The sequence below is a fragment of the Trachurus japonicus genome, chromosome 23 (assembly GCF_045865225.1).
Source record: "Trachurus japonicus isolate A0001 chromosome 23, Traja_1.0".
Lineage (NCBI taxonomy): Eukaryota > Metazoa > Chordata > Actinopteri > Carangiformes > Carangidae > Trachurus > Trachurus japonicus.
In genome coordinates, this window is record NC_140929.1 from 3,429,583 (window position 1) to 3,454,758 (window position 25,176).

General features: G+C 42.2%; 1 protein-coding gene across 1 annotated transcript in view; it reads left to right on the forward strand.

The window, feature by feature from the left end:
• The window catches only part of LOC146962330 (thyrotropin-releasing hormone-degrading ectoenzyme-like), a 194,654-nt gene extending 174,412 nt beyond the window's left edge, over positions 1–20,242 (forward strand). The window contains exons 14-20 of the mRNA XM_085768900.1: positions 3,736–3,883; positions 4,062–4,165; positions 4,871–4,978; positions 10,845–11,012; positions 13,763–13,903; positions 14,003–14,084; positions 17,951–20,242. Coding sequence (XP_085625026.1) covers positions 3,736–3,883; positions 4,062–4,165; positions 4,871–4,978; positions 10,845–11,012; positions 13,763–13,903; positions 14,003–14,084; positions 17,951–18,103 — 904 coding nt within the window. The 3' untranslated portion in view covers positions 18,104–20,242. The remainder of the gene's footprint in view (positions 1–3,735; positions 3,884–4,061; positions 4,166–4,870; positions 4,979–10,844; positions 11,013–13,762; positions 13,904–14,002; positions 14,085–17,950) is intronic.
• The last annotated feature ends 4,934 nt before the right edge of the window (positions 20,243–25,176 follow it).

Below are 25,176 nucleotides of genomic sequence, written 5' to 3' on the forward strand. Positions count from 1 at the left end.
TACAGAAATACAGTCGCTGTATTGACAGTTGTTGCCGTGGCGACTGATCGCATCATGTGAACGGTGTGAGTCAAGTGTGACGTTTGTGTTTCGGTCCGGACGGATGATGGATGATCAGGTGATGGATGATGTTTGTGGTTGAAGAGGGAAAACACTGACGGACTAAAAAAAAAAAAAAACAGGCAAACAAGATCAATGGCTGGATGCTGTTGCTATGGTGATCAGCCCCCCCCTCCTCTTTCCCCTGCTTCCTTGTTGAGCCTCATCTGTGGTTGGGAGCTGTAAACAGGAAGTCTCTGCAGGCTGGATGGATTATGGTAATGTCCCAGAGGCCAGGTGCATGATAGGAATGGAGATGACTGTGGAGGTTGGTTGGTGCTGGATACGAAGGCAGATTATGGAAATATGATGGTCTGGAATTTAGAGTTCCTCTGTCGGCTGCTTAAAGACTTAGAGAGTCTTATCTCGCACATATTAACTTTCTGTGGAAGTCTGTCGCCCTGACAACCTGTCTGTCGGTCCGCAAGATAAAAAACTTAGACTAGAGATTTCATGTTGATATATGAGCTAATCAGGTTGGTTTTAATTGATCATTATTTGGTTCTTCTTCGCATGTCTTTTATTTTGAAGGGTTAGAGTGATACATAAAAAGATTTATTTTTGAACCAAAAATGCAACTCAGTGTAGTTTTTCATCTCCTCTCTCAGCTTCTCTCTGGAGCTTTAGTAACAACGGGTCGGCCAATCAGAGGAGAGGAGGAGGCTCTGAGCCTCTTCTGTTTTCTGAGTGATCCGACAAAAGCCGGGCAGATTTCAGAATAAAACTCTCAGAGAAACCAAATCCTGGAAAGTGTGTGTTGGATGGATGTTTGGGTCCAGGTGGTGAGGGGGCGGGGCTTAGTTGTGACATCACAAAGTGACAGGAAGTCCTGACGGCTGGTTTTAAGGCTCAGTTTCTGAATTCAGGCTGTGTGCATTTCTCTTTGGACTGAGGATTTGATACTTTCACAGTATTAATATAGAACCTAGAGCTGCTTTATAATCACACTACACATGGACATCTACCTTTATACTGTATGGAGCTTTAACACAAACATCTACCTTTATACTGTATGGAGCTTTAACACAAACATCTACCTTTATACTGTATGGAGCTTTAACACAAACATCTACCTTTATACTGTATGGAGCTTTAACACAAACATCTACCTTTTGGAGCTTCATCTACCTTGCAGCTGTATGACGAATCGTATAACGTGATGGTATGTGAAAGTGAAATATTCTCCGTGTCAGTTTCCATCTCTAACAATCAGAGCAGTGTAGAAAACACTGAACCGGTGCTGAACGTCACTTTCTCCAGCGACAGTGACAAACGGCGGCGGCGGCGGTTCGTCGCCTCAGCTGTCGCTAATTAATATTAATTCTGTCAGTGTGTTGGTGACAGGCCTGAATTACAGCCAGCTCGCTGTGTGCTGCTGTTTAGTGCTTGTCAGAAACTGTTTGCTGGATTTATCAGAACTAAAGAAACAAACAGAGTGAGACGTCGTCTCTCCAGCGCATCACGTCCTGGGTCCTGTTATAATACGAAGGGCGTTGTTAGTGACGCATCAACCTTCTAGGAATGTGGGCTTCTGCTCCAGGCTGGGGCGCAGTACTGGGCTACAGAGAAGACGAGGGCTTGGGTAGAGATACGCAGTTCCTTGCAGAGGCAGCCCAGGTCGTGCCAGCAAGGCGGTGAATAAGCGAGACCCTTAAAGGGATAGTAGCATTTTTTTAAAGTGGGGTTGTATGATCTACAAATAGCCCCTAAGTACTTTAATTGCAGTAGAAGACTCTCTGCACTCCTCCCGTTAGCAACGCCAGCCCATAATAGCCCTGCCCAGAGATTTACAACATAGTGTTGTGAACAGACCCAAAGAAACGGCCTATTTTCACGGCCTAAAAGAGGTTTTACCTGAAAAAAAGAAACACAGTTCCATTGTTCGCTATAATATAATTTTTTCCAGCCCTTCAAAGTGCAGGAAAAACACAGTTTTTATTTGGAACTAACCAACTGCTGATCGGCGGGCGCTAACCCTGGGCAGAGAGGGATACGTGAGTTTATTTTATTTTTTATTTAGCGAATGCAAAGTCTTTCAGCCAAGCAGTTGCCTCCTGATTTGCTGTGTGGAGGGTGACCAATCCTCCTCTCAGTCGTTGGAGAGGGCAGGCTTCAATGATATGTTCCATGGTCTGCTCCTCTCCACAAGAGCACAGTGGGCTAGGGCTGCTGCCCCATCTGTGAAGGCAAGCACGGGCCATGTCCAGTCCTGAACCTGTTGAGGGTTGACCACTGTCTCCTTGGGAGGTCGGTGCCGGGGACCTGTTGAGTAGGGTCTGACACTAGGTGTTTATTAGGGACCTCCTTGGATGCCCACTCCTTTTTCCAGGCTGATACGTGAGTTGGTTAGGTCCAAATAAAAACTGTGTTTTTCCTGCACTTTGAAGGGCTGGAAAAAATTATATTATAGAGAACAATGGAACTGTGTATTTTTTTTTCAGGTAAAACCTCTTTTAGGCCGTGAAAATAGGCCGTTTCTTTGAGCTGGGGAGCTATGAGCAAGCCCACACCAGCTCGCTGCCTCTCACCGTGGGCAACTCCAGACTGAAAGAGAGTCCAGCGTCATGTCACTGTCAGCGAGGAAACTGAACTTTGATTCATATATCATCAATAGTTCCAGCTTGTAAACTTTATATTCTTTAACAGAATAATGAAACAGGCTGTTTAATCAGTGTTCATGTAAATATAATAACGTACAGGCTCAGACTGATTCACGCTGTTAAAATATTAAAGGAGTCAGGTCGAGTTCAGGCGAACGCAAGCACAACAATAAATGTGTTCACTTCCTGTCCATCACTCAGTTTGATTGACAGCTCCTGAGTAAAGGTCAACCCTCGGCCTCAGCGGCTGTGAGGTCATGAATCTCCCTCGTCGCTCACACCAACACTAATAATCGGAATAAAACCAATAAAACCAACATCGCCTTCTCTGAGTTCACCGCCTGTCCTCGAACGCCTCGCCTCGTTTAATATTCATGAGCTGTGGGCGGGGCTGAAGGTCAGGAAGGTAGTTGAGTGACCCCCACCCCCCCACTCCCCCCTTCCCCCCAAAATAACCAAAAAAACATCATGAATATTAATGAATGCAGAGCAGAGAATGAGCTCGTTAATATTCATGAGGCGGTGGCCGTAACCGGCGCCGCTAAACAGCTCCAGTGGCATTTAGAGGCCAAGTTTGTCTTTATGTGTTCATAAAGTAGTTTATTCACACACAATCACACACACACACACTCTCTCTCCACAGAGGGCTTTTACATCAGAGGGTTAAAGATCAACGCTACATCAGGATCTGGCGTCAAAATTGAATTCATGTCCCACAATGCACCTCTGTGAACAGAACGTCTCTCTCTCTCTCAATTCAATTCAATTCAATTCAATTCAAATTTGCTTTATTGGCATGACAGTTAAAAGAACTATGTTGCCAAAGCATTAGGAATCAATGACACAATACAATTCATGAAACCAAATATATAAGCAATATACAAATAAATAAAAAGTATACATAAAATGATTTACCCTATGCGTGTGTGTGAGCATGCTCGTGTGTGCTGATCAAGTTCTCTCTCTCTCTTATACACAGTCTAAATGAAATTAAACTTAAAAAATAAATAATATTCTCTGTCTCTGTGTCTCTCAGGGCGGGCTACCTCCCTCAGGGCGTTCCCCTGCAGCTGATTGGCTACCTGCCCGAGGAGCCGTCCTTCCTGCCGTGGCACGCCGCCAGCCGGGCGCTGTACCAGCTGGACAAACTGCTGGACCGCACGGAGGAGTACAGCCTGTTCAGTGTAAACGACCAATCCATCAATTAGCCTCCATCTCAATCAGTCAATCAATCAATCAGTCAGTCAGTCAGTCAGTCAGTCGGCCCGTTAGCAGGATAAACTGTCTGTTTAGGGCTGACAGCTGGGAGTCGGTTAATTAACGCTTAATGGTGTGTGTGTGTGTGTGTGTGTGTTATTGCAGGACTACGTGTTGAAGCAGGTTGCGTCGCGCTACCATCAGATGGGTTGGCCCACCAACGGCCCCGGCAACGAGGGAAACGTCCTGCAGGCGTCCTACCAGACCGAGTACGCAACACACAGTCCAACACCTGGGCTCATCATAAACTACACTATAAAATGTTAAAGGGATAGTTCACACAAAATTCAAATTTCACTCATTATCAACTCACCCTCATGTAGACTAAGGGCTGGGAGAAGTTTCAGAGTCCTCCGTGCCTTCTCTGAGTTACAGGGGGTCTCGGTGTAGCAGTATTTGTTCATATAATGGTTGTCAATGGATACCAACTTTCTTCGTCCAAAAAGACACACCAAAAAACATCCAAATACCTCCATAGTGCTCGCCTGTAATGAAGCCCCGAAATGAGAAATTGTTCCTGTGTCAGTGCAAATCCTGAGACACTGGGAGCTTCCACTACAAACAAGCTTAAAATATAGACTTATTTGATTTTTTTCGGAACAATTTCTCATATCGGGGCTTCAATACAAGAGGGACATTACAGACGAACAGCATGGAGGTATTTGGATGTTTTTTGGTGTGTCTTTTTGGACGAAGACAGTTGGTATCCATTGACAACCATTATATGGACAAATACTGCTGCGCGGACCCCGTAACTCAGAGAAGGCACGGAGGACTCTGAAACTTCTCCCAGCCCTTAATCGACATGAGGATGAGTAGATAATGAGTGAAATTTGAATTTTGGGTGAACTATCACTTTAATTTTCCAGTTTGATATATGAACATGTGTGTTTTGTGTGTGTGTGTGTGTGCAGGGAGCTGCAGAGGGAGCTCATCATGTTGGCGTGTAGCTTTGGGAACAAACAGTGTCACCGTCAGGCTGTCGCCTACATCTCTGACTGGATCAGCAGCAACAAGAACAGGTACGACCACATAGACTATACGACCATATTTGGGAGTCAAACAGCCATTCATTTATCCATCCATCCATCCATCCATCCATCCATCCATCCAAACATCTATCTTAACTATCAATCCATTCATCCATCCATCCATCCATCCATTCATCCATCCAAACATCTATCCAAATATCCATCCATCCAATCAACCAACCAACCATCCATCCATCCATCCATCCATCCATCCATCCATCCATCCATTCAAACATCCATCCATCCATTCAAACATCCAACCATCCATCCATCCATCCATCCATCCATCCATCCATCCATCCATCCAACCAACCAACATCCATCTATCCAAACATCCATCCATTCAACCATCCATCCATCCATCCATCCATCCATCCATCCATCCATCCATCCATCCATTCATCCATCCAAACATCCAACTATCCATCCATCCATCCAAACATCTATCCAAACATCCATCCATCCATCCATCCAACCAACCAACCAACCATCCATCTATCCAAACATCCATCCATTCATCCATTCATCCATCCATCCATCCATCCATCCATCCATCCATCCATCCATCCATCCATCCATCCATCCATCCATCCATCCATCCATCCATCCATCCAACCAACCAACCAACCATCCATCTATCCAAACATCCATCCATCCATCCATCCATCTTAACATCCATCCGTCTCTCTGCCGTCCACTCGTCTCCTCTAACTTCTCTCTTTCATCTTCTGCCGGCGGCTTCGTTCCACAACATGAAGTTTTTTCAAACAGGAAGTGAAGCAGCTCCAGGTGCTGCAGCTGTGAACAGGACGCTAATCAGAGGCTTTAACATTAAATTAAACATCTCCACATTAAACACTGTCAGATTCTGTTAATGAAGGAGGACGACACAGTTCAACAAAACACTTCTCCTCAGAGCTTCTTCCATCCGCTCCAGGTTTTTTTTCCACTCCTTTTCAAACCTTCGTTGTTTTTCGCCGCCGACCATATGGCAGCATTTTTTCTTTTTTGGAAAAGCTTCGTCTCTCCGTCCTCCCTCGTCCAACACGAGTCTGGCCTCTCTCCTCTTTTTTTGTTATTTGTAAAAGCAAACCATTTGCAGTCGTGGCAGAGTGCCAGTTGAATCCATATTCATGCAGGATTAATCCTCCCAGGGGAGATTTTTTTTTTAATACTTCATGCTCTATTCAGTGATTTTAATCCCATCTGCAGAGCACATGTATGTGGTTTTTCCTCCGAGGTTTTAATTACAAAGCTGCTTTTTATTGAAGCGTTTTGTCAGGAAAGACCTGGTTTGACCCGGCGCCGATTATGTAACAAACCCTGATTATGAGGCAAAGAGCTGGACGGCCGACCTGAGTCACACCTGAACGTCTCCTCCATCACCACGGTGATAGAAAAAACTGACGACGGGGCTGAAATCCCCTCCAGAACAATGAGTCTAATTACTGCAGAGAGCAGCTAATATTTTAACACCCACCTCCCTCTGGAATATATTAATCATGTCCCACCGGGGTTTTAGTCTAAATGAAGCTTCTCAATGAATCACAAAAGATCAGCTTTCAAATTTGTCTTTGAAGCAGCTGTGGCCACGTCTGGATCCGGCTGAGAGGAGAAAAGAGGAGAGTTAAAGGTCTCACATAGTAGGAAAAGATTTGCGATGTCATTCTTATTCTGTTCCCTTATCCTGAGGCCTCTAGGATTTAGATATAAATTGATAAAATAACATCACAAACTGAGCCTTTAAAACCAGCCGTCAGGACTTCCTGTGACTTTGTGATGTCACAACAAAGCCCCGCCCCCTCACCACCTGGACCCAAACATCCATTTAACACTTTGAAGGATTTGGTTGCTCTGAAATCTGCTCTATTTTTATTGGACCACTCTGAACACAGTCAGCCAATCCCTGAGGGTCTGATGACTGTTTCGTTGTGACATCAACCGTATGGGACCTTTAAAAGTTATCACTTCCTGTCCTCGTTGCAAACTTTGGTACAAACTCGTACAAACTTTTGGGGATTAAAAAAAAAAAAAAAATCCCAACCGATTTTTTTTTCCCCGTCTTCACATCAGGACTGAACTCGTCCCCAGTCGCTGAAGAAAAACACATTTTCCTCCTGTGATGGCACCGACAGACCCAGATGGTGGGAACTTACAGAGTCGTTAATAGAAAGTGACAAACAGACATAAGCCAGAGTTTGATTTGGACTCGGCTCAGCTCCGAGTCCCCGCTCGGTTTAGACTCGGTGGTCTGGGGATTCAGCCGCCGTCGTGGTCGTACTTCAGCACAATTACACGACATACATCCACACACAGACCCATAAGCCTCTGCTGCTGCAGGGTATTTACTTCCCACACACACACACACATACACACTCACACTCACACTCTTCACTATGAGCACATAAGCCACAGTAGCTGATGGTCGCTCGTCTTGTAAACTCAGTTTGTCCAGCGGCTGGAGGCTGAGCCGCCGACAGGACCGAGGTTCTCAGGAGAGCGACGGCAGAAAAGTCATAAAGCACCGGAGTCGTAGAGGATGAGAGCCTCTCCAGCTCCTCTGCTGTATTTCACCTTTATCTAATTCTCAATGAATCATCACAAACTCTCATTTCCAATAAAAAACTACAGTGACAAACTGTTTATTATAGTTTTAAACTGGACCAAAGTCACAGTCGCGTTGCGTTTGAGTGAACGATGTGAAATATTTCAGGCACAGAAGCAGAGAAGTTTGTTCATGACCCGACCAATTCTTATGTGACCAATTCTCTAAAGTGCTGAGGAACGATGTTGACTTTATAAATTAAAAAAAGGACCAATATACCTCTACATATCTCACCTGACCTGACAGGTGAAGGTCGTCTCTCCAACTTTACTTTCAGAATCAGAATTACTTTATTGGTCCCCAGAAAGCTCCTAGTCAGTAATAATAAGAGTTAGACTGAACAAAGATATGAGTAGATAAATATTAACAAAATAAAATACTTCATACACAGATAGATAAAAATATAAAATAAATAAACACAGTATAGGTGGTGCAGGTGGCTCTTTGACAGTTTTAATGATCTTCAGTGAAGGTTTTGAGCACCTGAGTTGAACACATGTTTTTTCCGTGAGTCCTTAAAGCAGAAGTAAGTGATCCGGTGGTTTTGGCTAACTTCCTGTCAGCAGATGGAGTTAGCAGTCCCCTCCCTCGTCCCTACGTCACCACATTCACGCGCATCCCTTGGCTGCACACACAGAGAGGACCGCCCCTTTATGCCGTTCTCTCTCCTCATTGGATAAAGGTTGTAGGATACAAGGAAAGTTTTCTCCTCGGCTTACAGCAGAGCAGAGTGACTGACAGACCCGTGTTTCAGACCAAACACTCTATAGAAGTGATTGCTGTCGGAAGATAGAACTATTTAAGACTTATATTAACACAAATATTCCGCTTACTTCTGCTTTAAAGGGACTACAAGGAGTTTCAGAAAGCGAAGTGTCTTCACACTACATTTCCCATGAGCCTCCGCACACACGGTGAAATGCAAGACGGACGAAAGCAAAAACATTTGCCAAAAATGTTTTCATTCATCAAGAACGAAAGTCGGAGGTTGGAAGACGATCAGATACCGTCGTAGTTCCGACCATAAACAATGCCAACTAGCGATCCGGTGTCCGGGAAACCAAAACTAGGAAACCACTAGACCACTAAACCACTAAATAATAATATCAAAATAACTATAAAGACAAAACAATATATTTATCTGCAATGGACCCATTAACAAGTGGTAGCGTAGATTCATCCACAGTAATATGAGACTCTTTTAGAACCAGAAGCAAACTCCTCGTTGTCCCTTTAAGTTGATTTAACGGGCGGAGTCGAGTGATTCCCAACATCCAAAGTGACATTTCAAGGGGCGGAGTCTGGAGACGGACGGAGCAGGAAGACATATGGACAGACAGACAGAGCAGATGGTGGAGAGACATGTTTACTGTCAGGAAGGGAAGGAACGAGAGGGAGGGAGAGATATTTCAGGAGGAGGAGAAGAAGAAGAGCTTCAGGACACGAAAGACTGATAAAACACACACACACACACACACAGTGAGAGAGAGTGTGTTCGTTAATGGGTTCAGAACCATCTGGAGGAACCAGAGACGTTTCTCCCTCCAGTTTGTAAATTCAACAGAGAAAAACTCTCCTTCATCATCATCATCATCATCATCATCATCATCATCATCATCATCATCATCATCATCATCATCATCATCATCATCATCATCATCACTGTTGTTTCCTTTGGGCAGAGTGGGAGGAGCATCTTCATCATCGCCATCAGCAGCATCACGTTGTGTTTTAGACACACACCTCAGCGCAGTGTTGGCAGCTGTCGTCTGAGAAGCACTTAAATGCCACAGTCAGTGTGCGTGTGCGTGTGTGTGTGTGTGTGTGTGTGAGGTTTGCTCTTAAGTGGAGCATCTCTAAAATGATTTCCCAGGTCGCTGAATGATGTAATTGTCCCTGCATCACTCACTCTGCACTCACACACATAATGAATAGACACTCACTGTCACACACACACACACACACACACACACTCGTATGGTGTGTGTATAATTTTGCTGCCAGCTGAGTTCACTGTATTGTGATGAAAGTTTTTAGTTTTGGTTTATTGACAATTTAGGTCAAGTATAAACACACACACACATTATAATGGTTGCTTTACTGATGATGTAGCCACAGACCAGCTGAGGTATGGCGTGTGTGTGACATTGTCAGCCAACTGCAGATACAGTATATACCTGTACTGACTCTACTTCCCGTTCACTGCAGTAAACAGGATGTAACTGAGCCTTAAAACCAGCCGTCAAGACTTCCTGTCACTTTGTGATGTCACAACAAAGCAGTCACCCAAAGCTCCGCCCCCTTCCACCCCTTTGGACCCAAACATCCATTTAACACTTTGCAGGATTTGGTTTCCCTTTGAAATCTGCTCTATTTATATCGGATCAATCATTTAAAGGTGTAATATGTAGGAATTCCCCCCATCTAGCGGTGCGGTTGCATATCAGAACGTATTCTTGATGTTGCATTCAGGTGAAATGGGGCAGACGTCAGACAGACAACAGACGCTGCATGTAACAGGATAAACAAGCGTCTATGTAAACAAGTGGTCCGCCAGCACGAGGCAAAACAATACAGGCACAGTGACAATATGTTGTCATGGTGATGTGGTATTGTTTTACCGTCTTTCTCTGGTGGAGTAAAATGACATCCGGTTGGTTTGCCGACGGCCGTCTGCCTGACTGCACCTGAATGCAACACCAGTGCCTCTGTCCTTCCTCACACTACACAGTGGTGACAGTTTTAACAGGCCGAGCCCACAGCTCCGCTCAGTTTCCGTGGTTACCTACGGTCACGCTGCCACTCAACGTAAAAAATGGCGATGCAACATGGCCGCCTCGGTTCGGTGCGTCGCCCACTTATGTATTTGTAACGACTTGTAACAACTCATTCTAAGGAACCAGAAAGCTTTACTTTGTATGTGGGTGTGATTCCACTTCAGTGAAATACGTATTTATGAAAGACAGATTTGATTTTTGCTAATAAAAAGCCAAATAAGTTACATACTGGGGCTTTAAACTGTCAGCCAATCAGAAGAGAGGCTCAGTGACAGCTTTGTTGTGACATCACAAAGAGACAGGAAGTTCTCAGCACCAGAAAACCACAGTGAACTGAGATTATGGGACTTATTCCAACACATTGATTCAGTCCATGTGTCTTTGTCCCTGAGTTCATGATGACATCGTCTCTCCTCACCTGTCCTCCTCCTCCTCACCTGTCCCCCTGACTCTCATGACTTCCCGTCTCTCGCAGGATTCCTCCGAACATCAGAGACATCGTCTACTGCACCGGCGTCAGTCTGATGGACGAGGACGTGTGGGAGTTCATCTGGATGAAGTTCCACTCCACCAATGCCGTCTCAGAGAAGAAGATCCTGCTGGAGGCGCTCACCTGCTCCGACAACACCTTCCTCCTCAACAGGTACGACAGGACCATGATCAGAACATAATCAATAATCAATAATCACACTCTGGTCACTTCTTCTAAAGGTTTGAGACTCTTTTATCTCAGTGTTTGGTCTCCACCAGCTGTTGAGGGAAACATCTGGATCAGTTCTGAGATGTAAAAACTGTCTCCATTCATCACTTTTGATCTGATCTCACTTCCTATATTAAAGGAGACTTACGGTGAATTCCAATTCCCTCAATCTTAACCTTCAAATTAAGTTGAGGGACAAGTTTAAGGGCTTGGGAGCAAAGGCTACCCAGAATGCAGTATTTTCATTGTTAATAGAGATATATATATTATGAAAACCATTGTATTATCTTAGTTTAGGTCCATTTTATGGATTATTCACCTCATTGTTGCATATAATAACATTTATTTTTTATTTTACAATCTTTTGTCAATAGCCGGCCAGTGCGGATGAGCAGTGATGCTATCGTTTAGTTACAAAATGTTCATTTTTCTCGGTGGTAATGTAGTTGTTAAGTTGTTTTTGTCAAGATACAGCCTACGTAAAATGTTTGACCGGGCTGATGTCATATCCCGTAGCCACAGACGTTTATCTAACAATAGTTACAGCTGGTGTTTACCTTTCAATAAGCTGTGGTATGCAGTGACTTTCAGCTGAATATGTCCATCGTTGTGGTATTTATACAGATTATTTGTTTGAATATCAATTTATAACTACCTTATAGGCTACGAAAAAACCTCCTCATTTCATCCACTATAAACAGCCCTGTTCAGACCGGCTGGTTTCAGTGCCTGTCCCTTTAAATGCAAATGAGTCACTGCTCACTAGGCCACGCCCCCCTCTACTAATGACATCACTAGATGACAACTGAGGGAACAGCTAGTCAAAAAAACACATGGAAATTACTGAAAATTACTGATTTATTTGTCAGTTCTCACATTTTCTGTATCAGAAGGAAAAACAAAGAGTGATATTTCTATAACACGTCTCCTTTAAATCTATGAATCAGTTGTTATCAGTGGTTCTGCTGCAGTGTGCTCTTTTCCATTTGAATTAGTGACGTGTCAAAGGACGTCGGTACAGTAGGTCAGAGTCACCTTGTGTTGTCTTTATTATTAATATAAATGCTGCTCGTGTTAAAACGTGAGGTCCTTGAACGCAGCACGAGGCGTTTCCAGTCAGTTCCCAGGTTTAAATGATGGAGGAGAAACTCGATGCAAATTGAATGAAAGGTTCAGTGAAAATTTGCCCGAGGCCTCACAACGTACATTAATCTACCCAACGTGTGTGTGTGTGTGTGTGTGTGTGAGTGTGTGTATCAGTGTGTGTGTCTGTGAGTGTGTTATCAGTAGAGTAATTTATCGGGAGCTGCTACTATCTCTCTCTCGTTCCGAAAAATAGCGAGGATGGATCTCACACACACTCTGAACTGTACACTGGGATAGATTGGTGTGTGTGTCTGTGTGTGTGTGTGTGTGTGTGTGTGTGTGTGTGTGTGTGTAGCTGCTATCTGAACATGCAGTACTACCTCTCTGATTGCAGAACAGTTTACTGGGGCTGGAAAATCAATACCACACACACACACACACACACACACACAGAGGGGAAAAAAAACTCTCTCCACAGCACAGACACACACTGATTGGTCACACAGGAAATAGTTTCAGCACAGAGGGATTGTGGGAAAAGAGAGAGAAAATTGATTTGGGGGTTTAATGAAAAGACAGCCGCTATAAACAACCAGCTCACACACACAGACAGACACACACACACACACAAACACACACTCACACACAAAGGAAACAGGAAGTAAAGGGAGATGAGGGAAACACAGCTGGATGAGTGAACATCAGTCGTTTCTTTATAAACCTGGATCGTCGTCTTCACACGTTTGAATGAACTCTGTTAATCCCTCAACTCCCTCACTTTATTTGTTTGACATCTTAAAGGGATAGTTGAACATTTTGGCAAATTGGCCCATTGCCATAATCCCTATAGTCATAGCAGTAGGTTCGTTACCTTTAATTGTCGGTGCAAGCTGTTTTTAGAACGGCGGAGCAGAGCCGTGAGCTGCTCAGAGCTACGCTACGGAGGCTCATGGGATTTCTTGGTTTCCCTCATCAAACTCGTCAAATACACAATCCAACAAACTTTCTGGTTTGTGTAGTGCATCGTCATGTGTATCACCATTTGTATTGTATTTATTGTATTGTTTTTATTCCTTGTGACGTACTGTTGTATTTTATTTATTTATTAGGGACTACGGACGTAAATTAGCGGCTCGGCTATAATCCGGCATATTTACTGGAGCATTTTTTATACCAATGTTCATTGATATCCCTATTCAAATAAAATATTTATTATTATTATTAACAACTCCACAACGCTCTGGTGGACAAGTTGTGACCTGCACATTCACCACGCTATGAGATAATAACACAACGTTACCAGACAGAGTTGTTTTAGAGGGAAATACATGCAAAACCACTGATTCGCATTCCAGTCGGGGGCAGTTTTTCATCAAGCAGTCTCTGTATTTCCCTCTTAAACAACTCTGTCTGGTAACGTTGTGTTATTATGGGATGTTGAAACATTAAGATTTCGGAACAATGGGTAATTTTTGAAATAATGGGATGTCAGAGTTATGAGCAGACCCCAGATTAAAATGGCTAAACATGTCGGTATGCTAGCATGTTAGCTCTTACATCCTAACCTGCATTGGCTCCGTTAAAGAAGAGCTGTGTGTGTCTCCTAGGTTACTGAACCTGTCTCTGACCTCTGACCTGGTCCCGGAGCAGGACGTGATCGACGTCATCATCCACGTGGGTCGGAACTCGCAGGGTCGAAACCTGGCCTGGAAGTACTTCAGAGAAAAGTGGGACATCCTGAACGCCCGGTGAGAGGAGAGAAAGACGCCGCAGCACCATCGCGTCGTGTTTTCAGTCGTTTGATCGATTTATAATAATAAATATTGATCCTCTGTGTCTCTGAGCAGTTACGGCGAAGCTCTGTTCATGAACTCCAAGCTCATCGGCGGCGTCACAGAGTTCCTGAACACGGAGAAAGAACTCGCTGAGGTAACCACACACACACACACACACACACTCACACACACCGGACTCACCTTCACACTAAGAAGCTCCAATCAGTCACATTAAGGCGGTAAAAACCAGTCACACTGAGGCAGATTTAACTCGGCTCAGCGTGAAGCCTGTGACCTGACGACCTGAGGAACCAGTCCTCGCTCCGAGGCCATGAAAAAAAAAAGAAATAAAACTAAATGATGAATCCAGCCACTTCCTGTTGTTCTGTGTTTTCCACACCGTGTGGCCGGTGGTTTTTTTACTCATTATGCAGCAAAGAGCCCATTTCCCTGATCTTCAACACACCAGATGATGATGATGAATGAATGAATGATTTTAGTGTGTTTATTTTCACATAACACAAATATATCAAATTAATAAAGGACAAGCCAATATTCAAACAATATGCAAACAAATAATTAATACTCAAAAAGCAGTGAGTAGAACTAAAACCTTTTCGCTCTCACCTCTTCTCACTAAATGAATACATGATAATCTGCTTCCTCTCAATGAGCCTGTGTAAACACAAGTGCAACAAAACCCTATACCACCTAGTAACTACCAACATTTACTTCATTTCTATTAGGCTTGGGCGGTATTACGTATTAATACCGTAAACTGCAGGTGTTTAAAAATAGCAACGGTATCAGTTTCAATACCGTCATGAAAAAATGTAATGCACTTATATAGGAGATAAGGATTAAATATTAAATAAAAGTCATTTAATGCCTAAAATTGAATATATGTCCAGTAGCACTTATGTGTGGTTGAATTTTCAGTTAGTTATTATGGTTTAGCCTACTTTCTCAATTTTGACAAGACATGGCTCCAAATGTTTTTTTTCCTGTGACCAATCGACCAATGACATTTTGGTCTGCTAATGTTGTCTAGTACTCAGTTTCTGAACGGTGAAGACACAAGCCAACAGTTTGGTAATGCCACCTGAGGCTTACGTCATCATTTTTAATTTGTCACGGTAAATGTGGAGGAAGTTTGAAGGTATTTCATAAGGATTCAATCTTTGTATTTCTTATTAAACAGTGTCAAACCTGCTTTATTTCCACTGTCTTACACCACAGATATGCAAAACGTATTGCCTTCTAGTCAAACATCTAGTGTTCATTAATCCTGATCAGATTCTGTTTAGTTCAAGATTATTAAACACAGGCACTTTTTTTTGTCCTCAGACCCTAAAGATTAAAACTGGCTCCATCTCTCTTATTAGTCTCATTAATCCTGTGTTTGGTCCAACGGCTCCGACTGAGACAAAAACTCACCACAAACTCTGAGTCTCTGAATCCAGAGTCAAACTTTAGGAAAATTAGAGGAAAAATGATTCAACTTTAATCAGTGTTTTGTTGGGATTTATCACAGCGAAGCTTCACTGACGTTTTCACACAGACGACACATCAGAAAGTTCATATTTCCACCATAGTAAACTTGACCCTGAACGCCTCACCACGCCCACCAAGTCAGCTGATCAGTTAAATGAACCAATAAAAGAGGTCAGACAGCTGAACCAAGTTGTCATTATAAAACCTGGAGTTTGAATCTGTTAAAGGGATAGTTCACCCAAAATTGAAGTTTCAGAGTCCTCCGTGGCTTCTCTGAGTTACAGGGGGTCTCGGCGTAGCAGTGCATGTCCATATAACGGTTGCAAATGGATACCAACTGTCTTCGTAACAAAAAGACACACCAAAAAACATCCAAATACCTCCATGCTGCTCGTATGTAATGTCCGTCTTGTATTGAAGCCCCGACATGAGAAATTGTTCCGAAAAAAATTAAATAAGTCTATGTTTTAAGCTTGTTTGTAGCGGAAGCTCCCAGTGTTGCTCTGCCGGAATCTCGCGCGATTTGCGAAGCCGTGAACTGGGTGTCAGTGCAAATCACATGAGATTTGGACGGACCAGGAAGAGCAGTGAACTGAGACACTGGGAGCTTCCGCTACAAACAAGCTTAAAACATAGACTTATTTAAATTTTTTTCCGAACAATTTCTCATGTCGGGGCTTCAATACAAGAGGGACATTACATACGAGCAGCATGGAGGTATTTGGATGTTTTTTGGTGTGTCTTTTTGGACGAAGGAAAGTGAGCCCCGTTCTCAACCGTCATATGGACATGCAGTGCTGCACGGAGCCCCGCTGTAACTCAGAGAAGGAACGGAGGACTCTGAAACTTCTCCCAGCCTTTAGTCCACATGAGGGGGAGTAGATAATGAGTGAAATTTGAATTATGGGTGAACTATCCCTTTAAAAAAGGAAAAAGAGAAAGTTGCATTTTTCTCTTTCTATGATTAAGAAGTTTATGTGAAGATGAAAAGTTTTTTTTAACGTTGCTCTGTTGTCAGAGAAGTTTTTATTTAACGAAGTCTCAGCTCGCTTTCAGTCGACTTCACTCCTCTTTCATTTCACTGCTCGGACACTTTTACACTTTCTTATTTGCTTTAATGAATTTCCCTGAAACTCGAGAGAGAGAAATAAAACCAGAGAGTCAGAGGTCGACGGCAGAAAGAAAAAGAAAAACGCTGGTTTTATAATCTACGGACGCTCAAGACCTGACATTCTCCACAAAGAGTCCAGCCAGTTTCTGAATAATGAGCTTTTTCTTTTTCTGATGAGTCGTTTCTGTGTTGACATGGCAACAAAAAAAGCACATCAGCATCGGTGTGAGAGAAACAGCCAAACTGAAATCACCGTGAATTACAACGAGACCCTGAATACAAATAGTGCAACGAATGAGAAGTGTGTGTGTGTGTGTTTTCTAAAGTAATCTGAATATGTTTCTCACAGAGGAGAGACAGGAAATAAAGAGTAAAACTATAGAACAGTGAAGAAGCAGAAGAAAGTTAATGATATGAACTCTGTGAAAGTGAACGGATGGATTTTCTCCTGCGCTCCAGTGAATCTGTCAAACGCTGAGTTTCCTCTTCACTCCTCAACTCTGAAGAAACATTAATTCTCTTCTTCTCCTTCTTCTTCTCCTTCCTCATCCTTCGACAAAGTTTCTCTGTAAAGTTTGTCACCTCTCAGGCAGGAAAACTTCCCGTCTAATCACCGTCCTCTGAGGAAAAGTTCCACTTTGATTCGTCGTCTTTAAACGCTGAGAATTTCACCTCTAATTTTTGCAGCTTTAAAAGCAGTTTCTCTGTGATTATCGGCCCTTTAAAAGACACTTTCGCTTTAATAAGTCGCCGGTTCCTGCTGTAAAATGTCTTTTCCAGCTGTCATTCAAGGCAAAAATCATCTTTTACCCAAACATCTGGTTTTTACCTCGAACGGTTATTTTTAATGGTCAATGATCAAGTCATGAATTTGACCTTTTATATATTTTCTCTTTAACCTTTTATTCTAAATCTTAAATCAGTTTCCTTTTACTCTGTTTTAGGTTTAATTATCTTTAAAAAGCTGCATCATCACCTTCACACTGTGTAACCAAGCACTGAATATCAGATTTAAATCATCTTCATGGAAGTATAAGAAATCACAGGAATGTGTCGCCTAGAAATTAAATGTATGATTGCCGACAGCGTTGTATTCTCTATTATTAAAGGTAGAAATATAACATATAATATCACAGAGTTTTGCCTCAGGTTCGATCTGGTAGAAAAACTAAAACCAGAGGAGGCTGTTTAAAATATTAATGGGCTCAATGGTTTTAATGGGCAGTTGTCCAAATAGTAAATTATCTTTAAGCTGCCACAAACATAATATTTTTAGCCACAGAGCTGAATATTGTTAATTGTATCCAATCCTCTCTTATTATGGGATGTAATTAACATATCTAGTATACATTGGGCTATAATATTTTTGTCTCTTTCTCTCTTTTCCTTCTTTTTCTTGTCCTTTCTTTCCTCAGTTAAAGGAGTTCATCCAGTCCAGTGGCGTGGGGGCGGGGCCTGCGTTACCACGGGCGCTGGAGATCGTCGAGGGCAACGTGCGCTGGCACCGCCTCCACCGGCGCCAGTTCTACCAGTGGCTGCGCAAACCTCCAGGCCCCGCCCTCGGCTAACGCTACGCCCCGGCTAGCTGGAGCGAAGCGACTTTACACTGACTGCTGAGCTCATGCTAATTAGGCGCCGCTAGCTAACGGAGGCAGTCAGACGGAGCGACTGGATGGAGACGAAGACCGACCTGCCTGGTTCTTCAGCTGGTTTTTCTTTTTAAAGAGACTTGATTTCAATTTTTTTTTTTTATAATTTCAGGTGGATTATTTTACCTCCTCCACACGTGGCTGATGTGATTAAACTGGTTTCTGTGCTGTGAAAAGGTGAAGTTATAGCTTCCAGTCAATCGCTTTCTCAGTTGTTGCTAGCTTAGCAGTTAGCTTTAAAACTAGCTGCAGAGAGAGGAATAAAGTTAAATCAAAACAACAGATCAACTTGTTGATACAGATGATATTCTAAAACTTTAAATTCCAAAAAAAAAGCAACATGAGCTTTGATTCCCACCAAAAGCTGTGCAATTACCCAAAATCCGCTCAAGCTAGCTGGTGTGTTAGCTTCTCTTAGCTACAGGTCTGACACTGAGAGGGAACATACCATACCACAGTGTTCTCAGTCATATTCATATCTGTAATGTCCTGCATTTTGATGCTAACCAAAGTGTTTGTAGCCGCTCTTGGCTCACTAAACCAGAGACCCGTAAATATTTAAATCAGACCTCGCTGCATCAGCTGCGTTAAAGCGGTCGACAGTAAAAGGACGATTTCCCAGCAGTGAGCTGGATGTCGATCATTTAAAATGGGCTGTAATTAACACTACATGGACTCGTTGTCCTCTGATCACAGCTCTCAGGGGACTCATTCAGACTCATTAACTCTCCTAAACGTTCACGCTGCTTCAACTTGAATCTAAAGAGCAGCTTCATGTTTGTTTCACAATCAAAAACTGCAACAGTTTGGAAAATATCACCCGTTTTTCAGAGGCTTTTGCTGGCGCCCCGCTTGCCTAACCTTAACTGTACTTTAACAGATCATAATGCCGTTAAGTCTAAAACAAAGAGAACACCCCATGTAGAAGGATAATTGTCCCCTGAACAGCACTGATGTGTTGGTTATTTTTTAACAAGCTGGAAAATGTTTTAAAGCGAAAATGAACTAATGAGGCGAAAACAGTGTTCTCACATAAAAGGTACGATGGGATCTAGGAGAGGTGTATGACATGATTTATTAATTTGTTTGAAGTTAGATCAATAAACCTGAAATGGAAACATTTATCTGCTTTTACCAACAAAAAAAAAAATCCCCAGAACATTGAACAAAATGTATTCCCCAGTCGCTAATTAAAAGTATTGAACTGTCTCCTGTGCAATCTATAGATACATTTAAAGGTCCTCATAGACCCTCAGTTAGCCAATCAGAAAAGGGAAACCTCTCAGTATCTCTTCTGATTGGCTGGCTGTTTTCTGAGAGACCCAATAAAAATAGAGCAGATTTCAGGGAAAATACTCAGAGAAATCAAATCCTAAAAAGGTTGGTTGGTGGGTCCAAGTGGGCGGGGCTTGGTGACTGCTTTGCTGTGACATCATAAAGTTACAGGAAGTCCAGACGGCTGGTTTAAGACCGAAATACAGGCTGTGACCCATAGAACCAAGATCTACCCATATACTGTATGAGAGTATGTTCAAACCTCATCTTACATGGAAAGACCAATATGTTACCGAAATATGAAATAATAATAATAATGTCAGACCAAACAAACAGCTGCAAAATAACTCAAACATATTGATAAAAATAGAGAATAAACACTTTTCTATTGTAGATTTTTACAACACAGAAAACTTGATCAAAACTAGATTCTGATTTTTCCTGCCAAATGTCTTCCTTATTTCTTCTACCTGGATTTTTCCTCTTGGTTTTTAGCTTTTTTTTAGTGAGAGAATCAAAACAGAAATTACAAACACATTGGCCACATGATCTAGGGCATTAAGTTTTGCTTTTCTTTTATTTCAAAATTTAAGCAACATCAGAAACCACTCCTTTAGTTCACCTGCTCACTTTTCTGTTTTAGTTATGAATTTAGTTGTAAATAAAGATTACACTCAATGTTTTACATCACCGCTGACACGTTTTATGTCAAATTGCTCATGTGCACAAGTGTCAACAGAGCGTAAGTGGAATTTTTAGTATAAAAAAAGGGACTGTAAATGATCTCAACATTGTTATTTTCTTATCATTTTTATCCAAATGAGTATGACATGATTCACAGTCACACTTCAGTCACGAATGGTGGAAAGCAAACATGGTATTAAAGGGAAATAGGAAACAACTCGGGGCACATGTTAGAATCGTTTGCCAAAACTTCACATCTATCAGCCAGTGAAGTTTAGTGACCTCATAAAACTTGACAGTGAGAAACTTTTAGGAGTGTAAACGACATGGAGAGACACTTGGAGATTAAAAACCAGAACCAAATAATTTTAAAAAAAGTCTCTGTGGTTTCACAAAAGCACAAAACCTGGAAGGTGTTGATGTAAACACACTGACATCAACTGCTGGACAGAAACTAAAGGCACAACAACAAAACCACTAGATTTTTGCTTTTCTTTTTTCTTTTAAACCAATCAGTGGTTAGTTTTGAATCCACCCACTCTCTTGTCCCCAGATGGAAGAATAATTAAATAAATGGAGGATGAAAAAAAAACGGAGAATGGAAATGGCTGAAAAGACGACACAGCTTTAAGAAACATATTGAAAGTCACTGTTTGCAGACGATGCTGCTGTTTCAATGACTGTTTGTATCGGGACGTGACAGGTTGAAGCTCGTCATCTGTGGACTGGTACACCTCGACTGGAGGATGGACGGAGTGATGGAGTTTACATTGTGATGAATTCTTCTTAATTTTTAACGTCTGGTGAATTTATTGATGTGAATTGAAGGAATTCGTAGCCTGACGGACTTTACATGGCGATGAATCCCAACAGTGTTACGGCAACAGGTTCTTCAATGGCCGACGCTGTTTGTTTCCGATGGATTTTACGCCGCTTTGGGGATTTACATGCTGTGGATTCTTAAGAGAAATGGCTGTATAACTCCAGCTGGACGGGTTTGAGCTGCATGCTGGGCGGTTGGTGGTTCTTCTGTGTGATGGACTATATATATATAAACGTATCGGATTCAGCGACAGTACAACGGACAATGCGATGGATTGTATGGATCAACGGCAGAGTGGATTGTACAGGGTAATGGACTCTACGACAGACGCCATGTTGGATTTTATCAGACTGAACCAAAAGCAGCGGGGGGAAAAAAAGTTTTCTTGGAAGTCCAACTCACAAAGATAAGACTTTTGGGAAACGACTTTAACGTTGAACTTTGGGAAAGTCCAGTGCGATGAAGCTCCGTCCTGTTGAACGGACTTTTTGAAGTTCCTCTGTTCTTCTGTTAGATCCGGCTTTGATGTTAATAACTGAGCCATATATGAATTAATGGGCCTGCCTGCTTCTATACACAGTGTGTGCAGTGATGTGTGCGTGGGTGTGTGTGTGTGTGTGTGTGTTTGAGGAAGATGATGACGATGAAGATAACGGTGGCGAAGAAGACTGTTGTGCCCGTCATGATAATTGAAACTGTGTTAATTAAAATGATTCTGATTAGGATCAGGACTGAGGCTGGTGGTCTGATGATGGTGGTGGTGGTGGTGGAGTTGGTAATGATAATTGTTGATGATGTGAAAAAAAAAAAACTTATCAGTATTATTATAATTATTATGCTAATCATTCAGTGCATTTTGAATCTTTATTGTCCTGTCAGGGAAATCTGGTTTACAGACACCAAGCACACAACAAACTCGCCCCAATGTACAAATCAACACTGTAACTAATGTTTAAAATGTGGGATGTGATGATGATGATGATGATGATGGAGATGAAGATGGTGTTAACGATGATTATGTATGATCATGACGACAACGACGAAAGTGACGAGGACGACCCGGGACCAAAATATGACAGAAGCAGGAAGTTTGCACAGAAGAGTTTAATCCTACTTCCTGTTTGCCCTGCTGTGGTTTCCTGTGTTTTTTTCTGATTGGACAATATTAAAAATGGTTAACCTTGTGTGTGACTCCGTCTGTTTCTGTACAAAACTCACACAACTTTACAAACCTTTTGGTTACTGAGTTTGGACACAAGATCGTCAGGTACAAGATGCCTTCTTGATGGCTTCTTGAACGGTGGAGCAGAGCCGTGAGCTGCTCAGAGCTACGCAGGCTCATGGGATTTCTTGGTTTCCCTCATCAAACTCATCAAATACACAATTCAACAAATTCAAAACGCTCTGGTGGACAAGTTGTGACCTGCACATTCACCACACTATGAGATAATAACACAACGTTACCACACAGAGTTGTTGTAGAGGGAAATACAGAGACTGTTGATGAAAAACTGTCCCTGAAGGCAACGTGCATCAGCGGTTTTGCATGAATTTCCCTCTAAAACAACTCTGTGTGGTAACGTTGTGTTATTATCTCATAGCGTGGTGAATGTGCAGGTCACAACTTGTCCACCAGAGCGTTGTGGAGTTGTTGGATTGTGTATTTGATGAGTTTGATGAGGGAAACCAAGAAATCCCATAATGAGCCTCCGTAGCGTAGCTCTGAGCAGCTCACGGCTCTGCTCCGCCGTTCTAAAAATAGCTTGCACCGACAATTAAAGGTAACAAACCTACTTCTATGACTATAGGGGTTATGGCAATGGACCAATTTGCCAAAATGTTGAACTATCCCTTTAAACTTTTTCCTGAATGAAGTCTGAATTGGACTCCTCGGTTCCTCAGGTGGTTTGGGCTCAACGTCCTCCTGTCGTATCAGCCTGCGACCAATCAGAGGCCTCCCTGACGTTGTCATGTGATGATGCTGCTGTTGTTTTTGTTTCTTTTAGCTTCACTTCTCTTTGTTGTTATTTTTAACAACGTTTGTGAAGGTTCACGTGTCGACAGCTGCAGCGGTGAAGAGCTGCTGCTGCTGCTGCTGCTGGTCGTAGTGGAGTCTGAGTGTGTGACACTTACACTGTTTCAGCGCTGTTGATGTGGCAGGTTGTCATGGAAACAAAGCGAATGTGAGGTGGCCCAGTTTTCCAAAATACATCAGGACAAATTGCAGCTGGCAGAGTTTTTAATTATTTAACTCCAGAGAAGAGGAAGAAGATGAAGAAGAAAGTGACACAGGATTCAAACTAGCAACCTGTGTGTGTGTGTGCATGTGTTTTTGTGTGTGTGTGTGTGTGTGCATGTCTGACATCTCTTTAAACTTCATCCTCACATCCTGATGAACGACTTAGCTGTTTTTCCCACGGCATCATGGGAAATAACACTGTGGATTCACACTGCAAGTTCACAGTGTGTGTGTGTGTGTGTGTGTGTGTGTGTGTGTATGTGTGTGTGTGTGTGTGTGTTTGTGTGTGTGAGAGAGAGATTAATGGGACTCTGGAAGGATGTGACAGAGAGAAAGCAGCTAAACAGATGATAAAGAGAGAGAGAGAGACTGAGGACGACGGTGAAGAGACGAAGTGTCAGTTCAAAGTGAATCTGTTGTTTCTCTCTCGCAGGTAAAAAAAAAAAGGTGAGTTCATCATGAGAAAAAGAGAGAGGAGGAGGAGGAAGAAGAGGAAGAGGACAAGATAGAAGAGAATTGAAGGAAAGAGGAAAAGGGAAAAAGTGAGGAGAAACAGAATATAAAAAGAACGAATTGAGGGAATAAGGATGGGGAAAACGTCAAAAAAAGGAAGAAAAAGAATAAATAAAATAGCTAAAGGGTGTAAGAAAAAGGGAAAGGAAAAAGCAAGGTGATGAAAAAGTGAAAAAATAGGATGGAAAAGAAGAGGGGGAAGAGTGAAAGACAGAAAGAGAATGTAGAGAGAAGGAAGAAAGGGATGAAGGAATGAAATTTGGAAGAAAAAAAGGAAAACATTAAGAAAGAGAGTGAGAAAAATGAAAAGGAAGTTACAAGAGGAAACAATGAGGCGAGTAAAGGAAGAAAGTAACGAGGGATTGGAAAGAGAAAAGCAGAGACAGTCAGGAGAAGAAGAAGAGAGAGAGTGTGAGGAGGAGAAAAAAGAGGAAGAGGACAAGATAAAAGAGAACGGAAGATGAGGAAAAGTGAGGAACAGAGGAGAAAGAGAATATAAAAAGAACAAATGAAGGGAATAAGGATGGGGAAAAAGTCAGAAAAGGAAGAAAAAGAATAAATGAAACAGCTAAAGGATGTAAGAGAAAGGGAAAGGAAAATGCAAGTGAAAGAAGAAGATGGAAAAGAAGAGGAGGAAGAGTGAAAGACAGAAAGAGAATGTAGGAAGAAGGAAGAAAGGAATGAAATTTGGAAGAAAAAAAGTGAAAGAAATGAAGAAAAAGGGAAACGTGTGAGAAAAATTAAACAATGAGACGAGTTAAGGAAGAAAGTAACGAGGGATTGGAAAGAGAAAAGCAGAGAAACAGTCAGAAGAAGAAGGGAGAGAAGAGGAGAAGAGGAAGAGCAGCAGTGTGTAGGTTGTTATTATTCTAAGAGTCGACTGTTCAGAGGAATCCCATTTCAGATAACACACACACACACACACACGGTTTAGTGGAGGACAGGAAGATGGAGAGAGAGAAAAAGAGAGAGAGAGAGTAAACTGTAATTCATTTTCTGATAACAAGCATAATCCTCGGTTTCCACGGTGACGGTTTGACTACAGTCGGCGGAAACAGTGAAGTCATAAAAAACAGACGAAACGTTAAAAAAACTCAACTGTGACTCAACTCTGAGCTCGTTAATGAGCCGAGGACAGAGGAAGAGGAAGAAGAAAGAGAAGAAAGAGAAGGAGATGAAGAAGAGGAGGAGGAGTTTTCACTTTAAGGAAAAAAAAATTGAATTAATTATGATTAAATTCTTGAATAATTGAAGCGTGAAAACAGAGAGTTAGTGGTGGTGGAGACGGAGTAAAACGAGGATGATGATGGTTGAACATGAAAATAAGTTAATTCTCATATTTCAACTCGGAAAAAAACACAAAACCTAAAAATTACAACTGAATTACCAAGATTTGTTCCTAAACATGTCATTTTATTCTTAAAGAGATAGTTCAACATTTTGGCAAATTGGTCCATT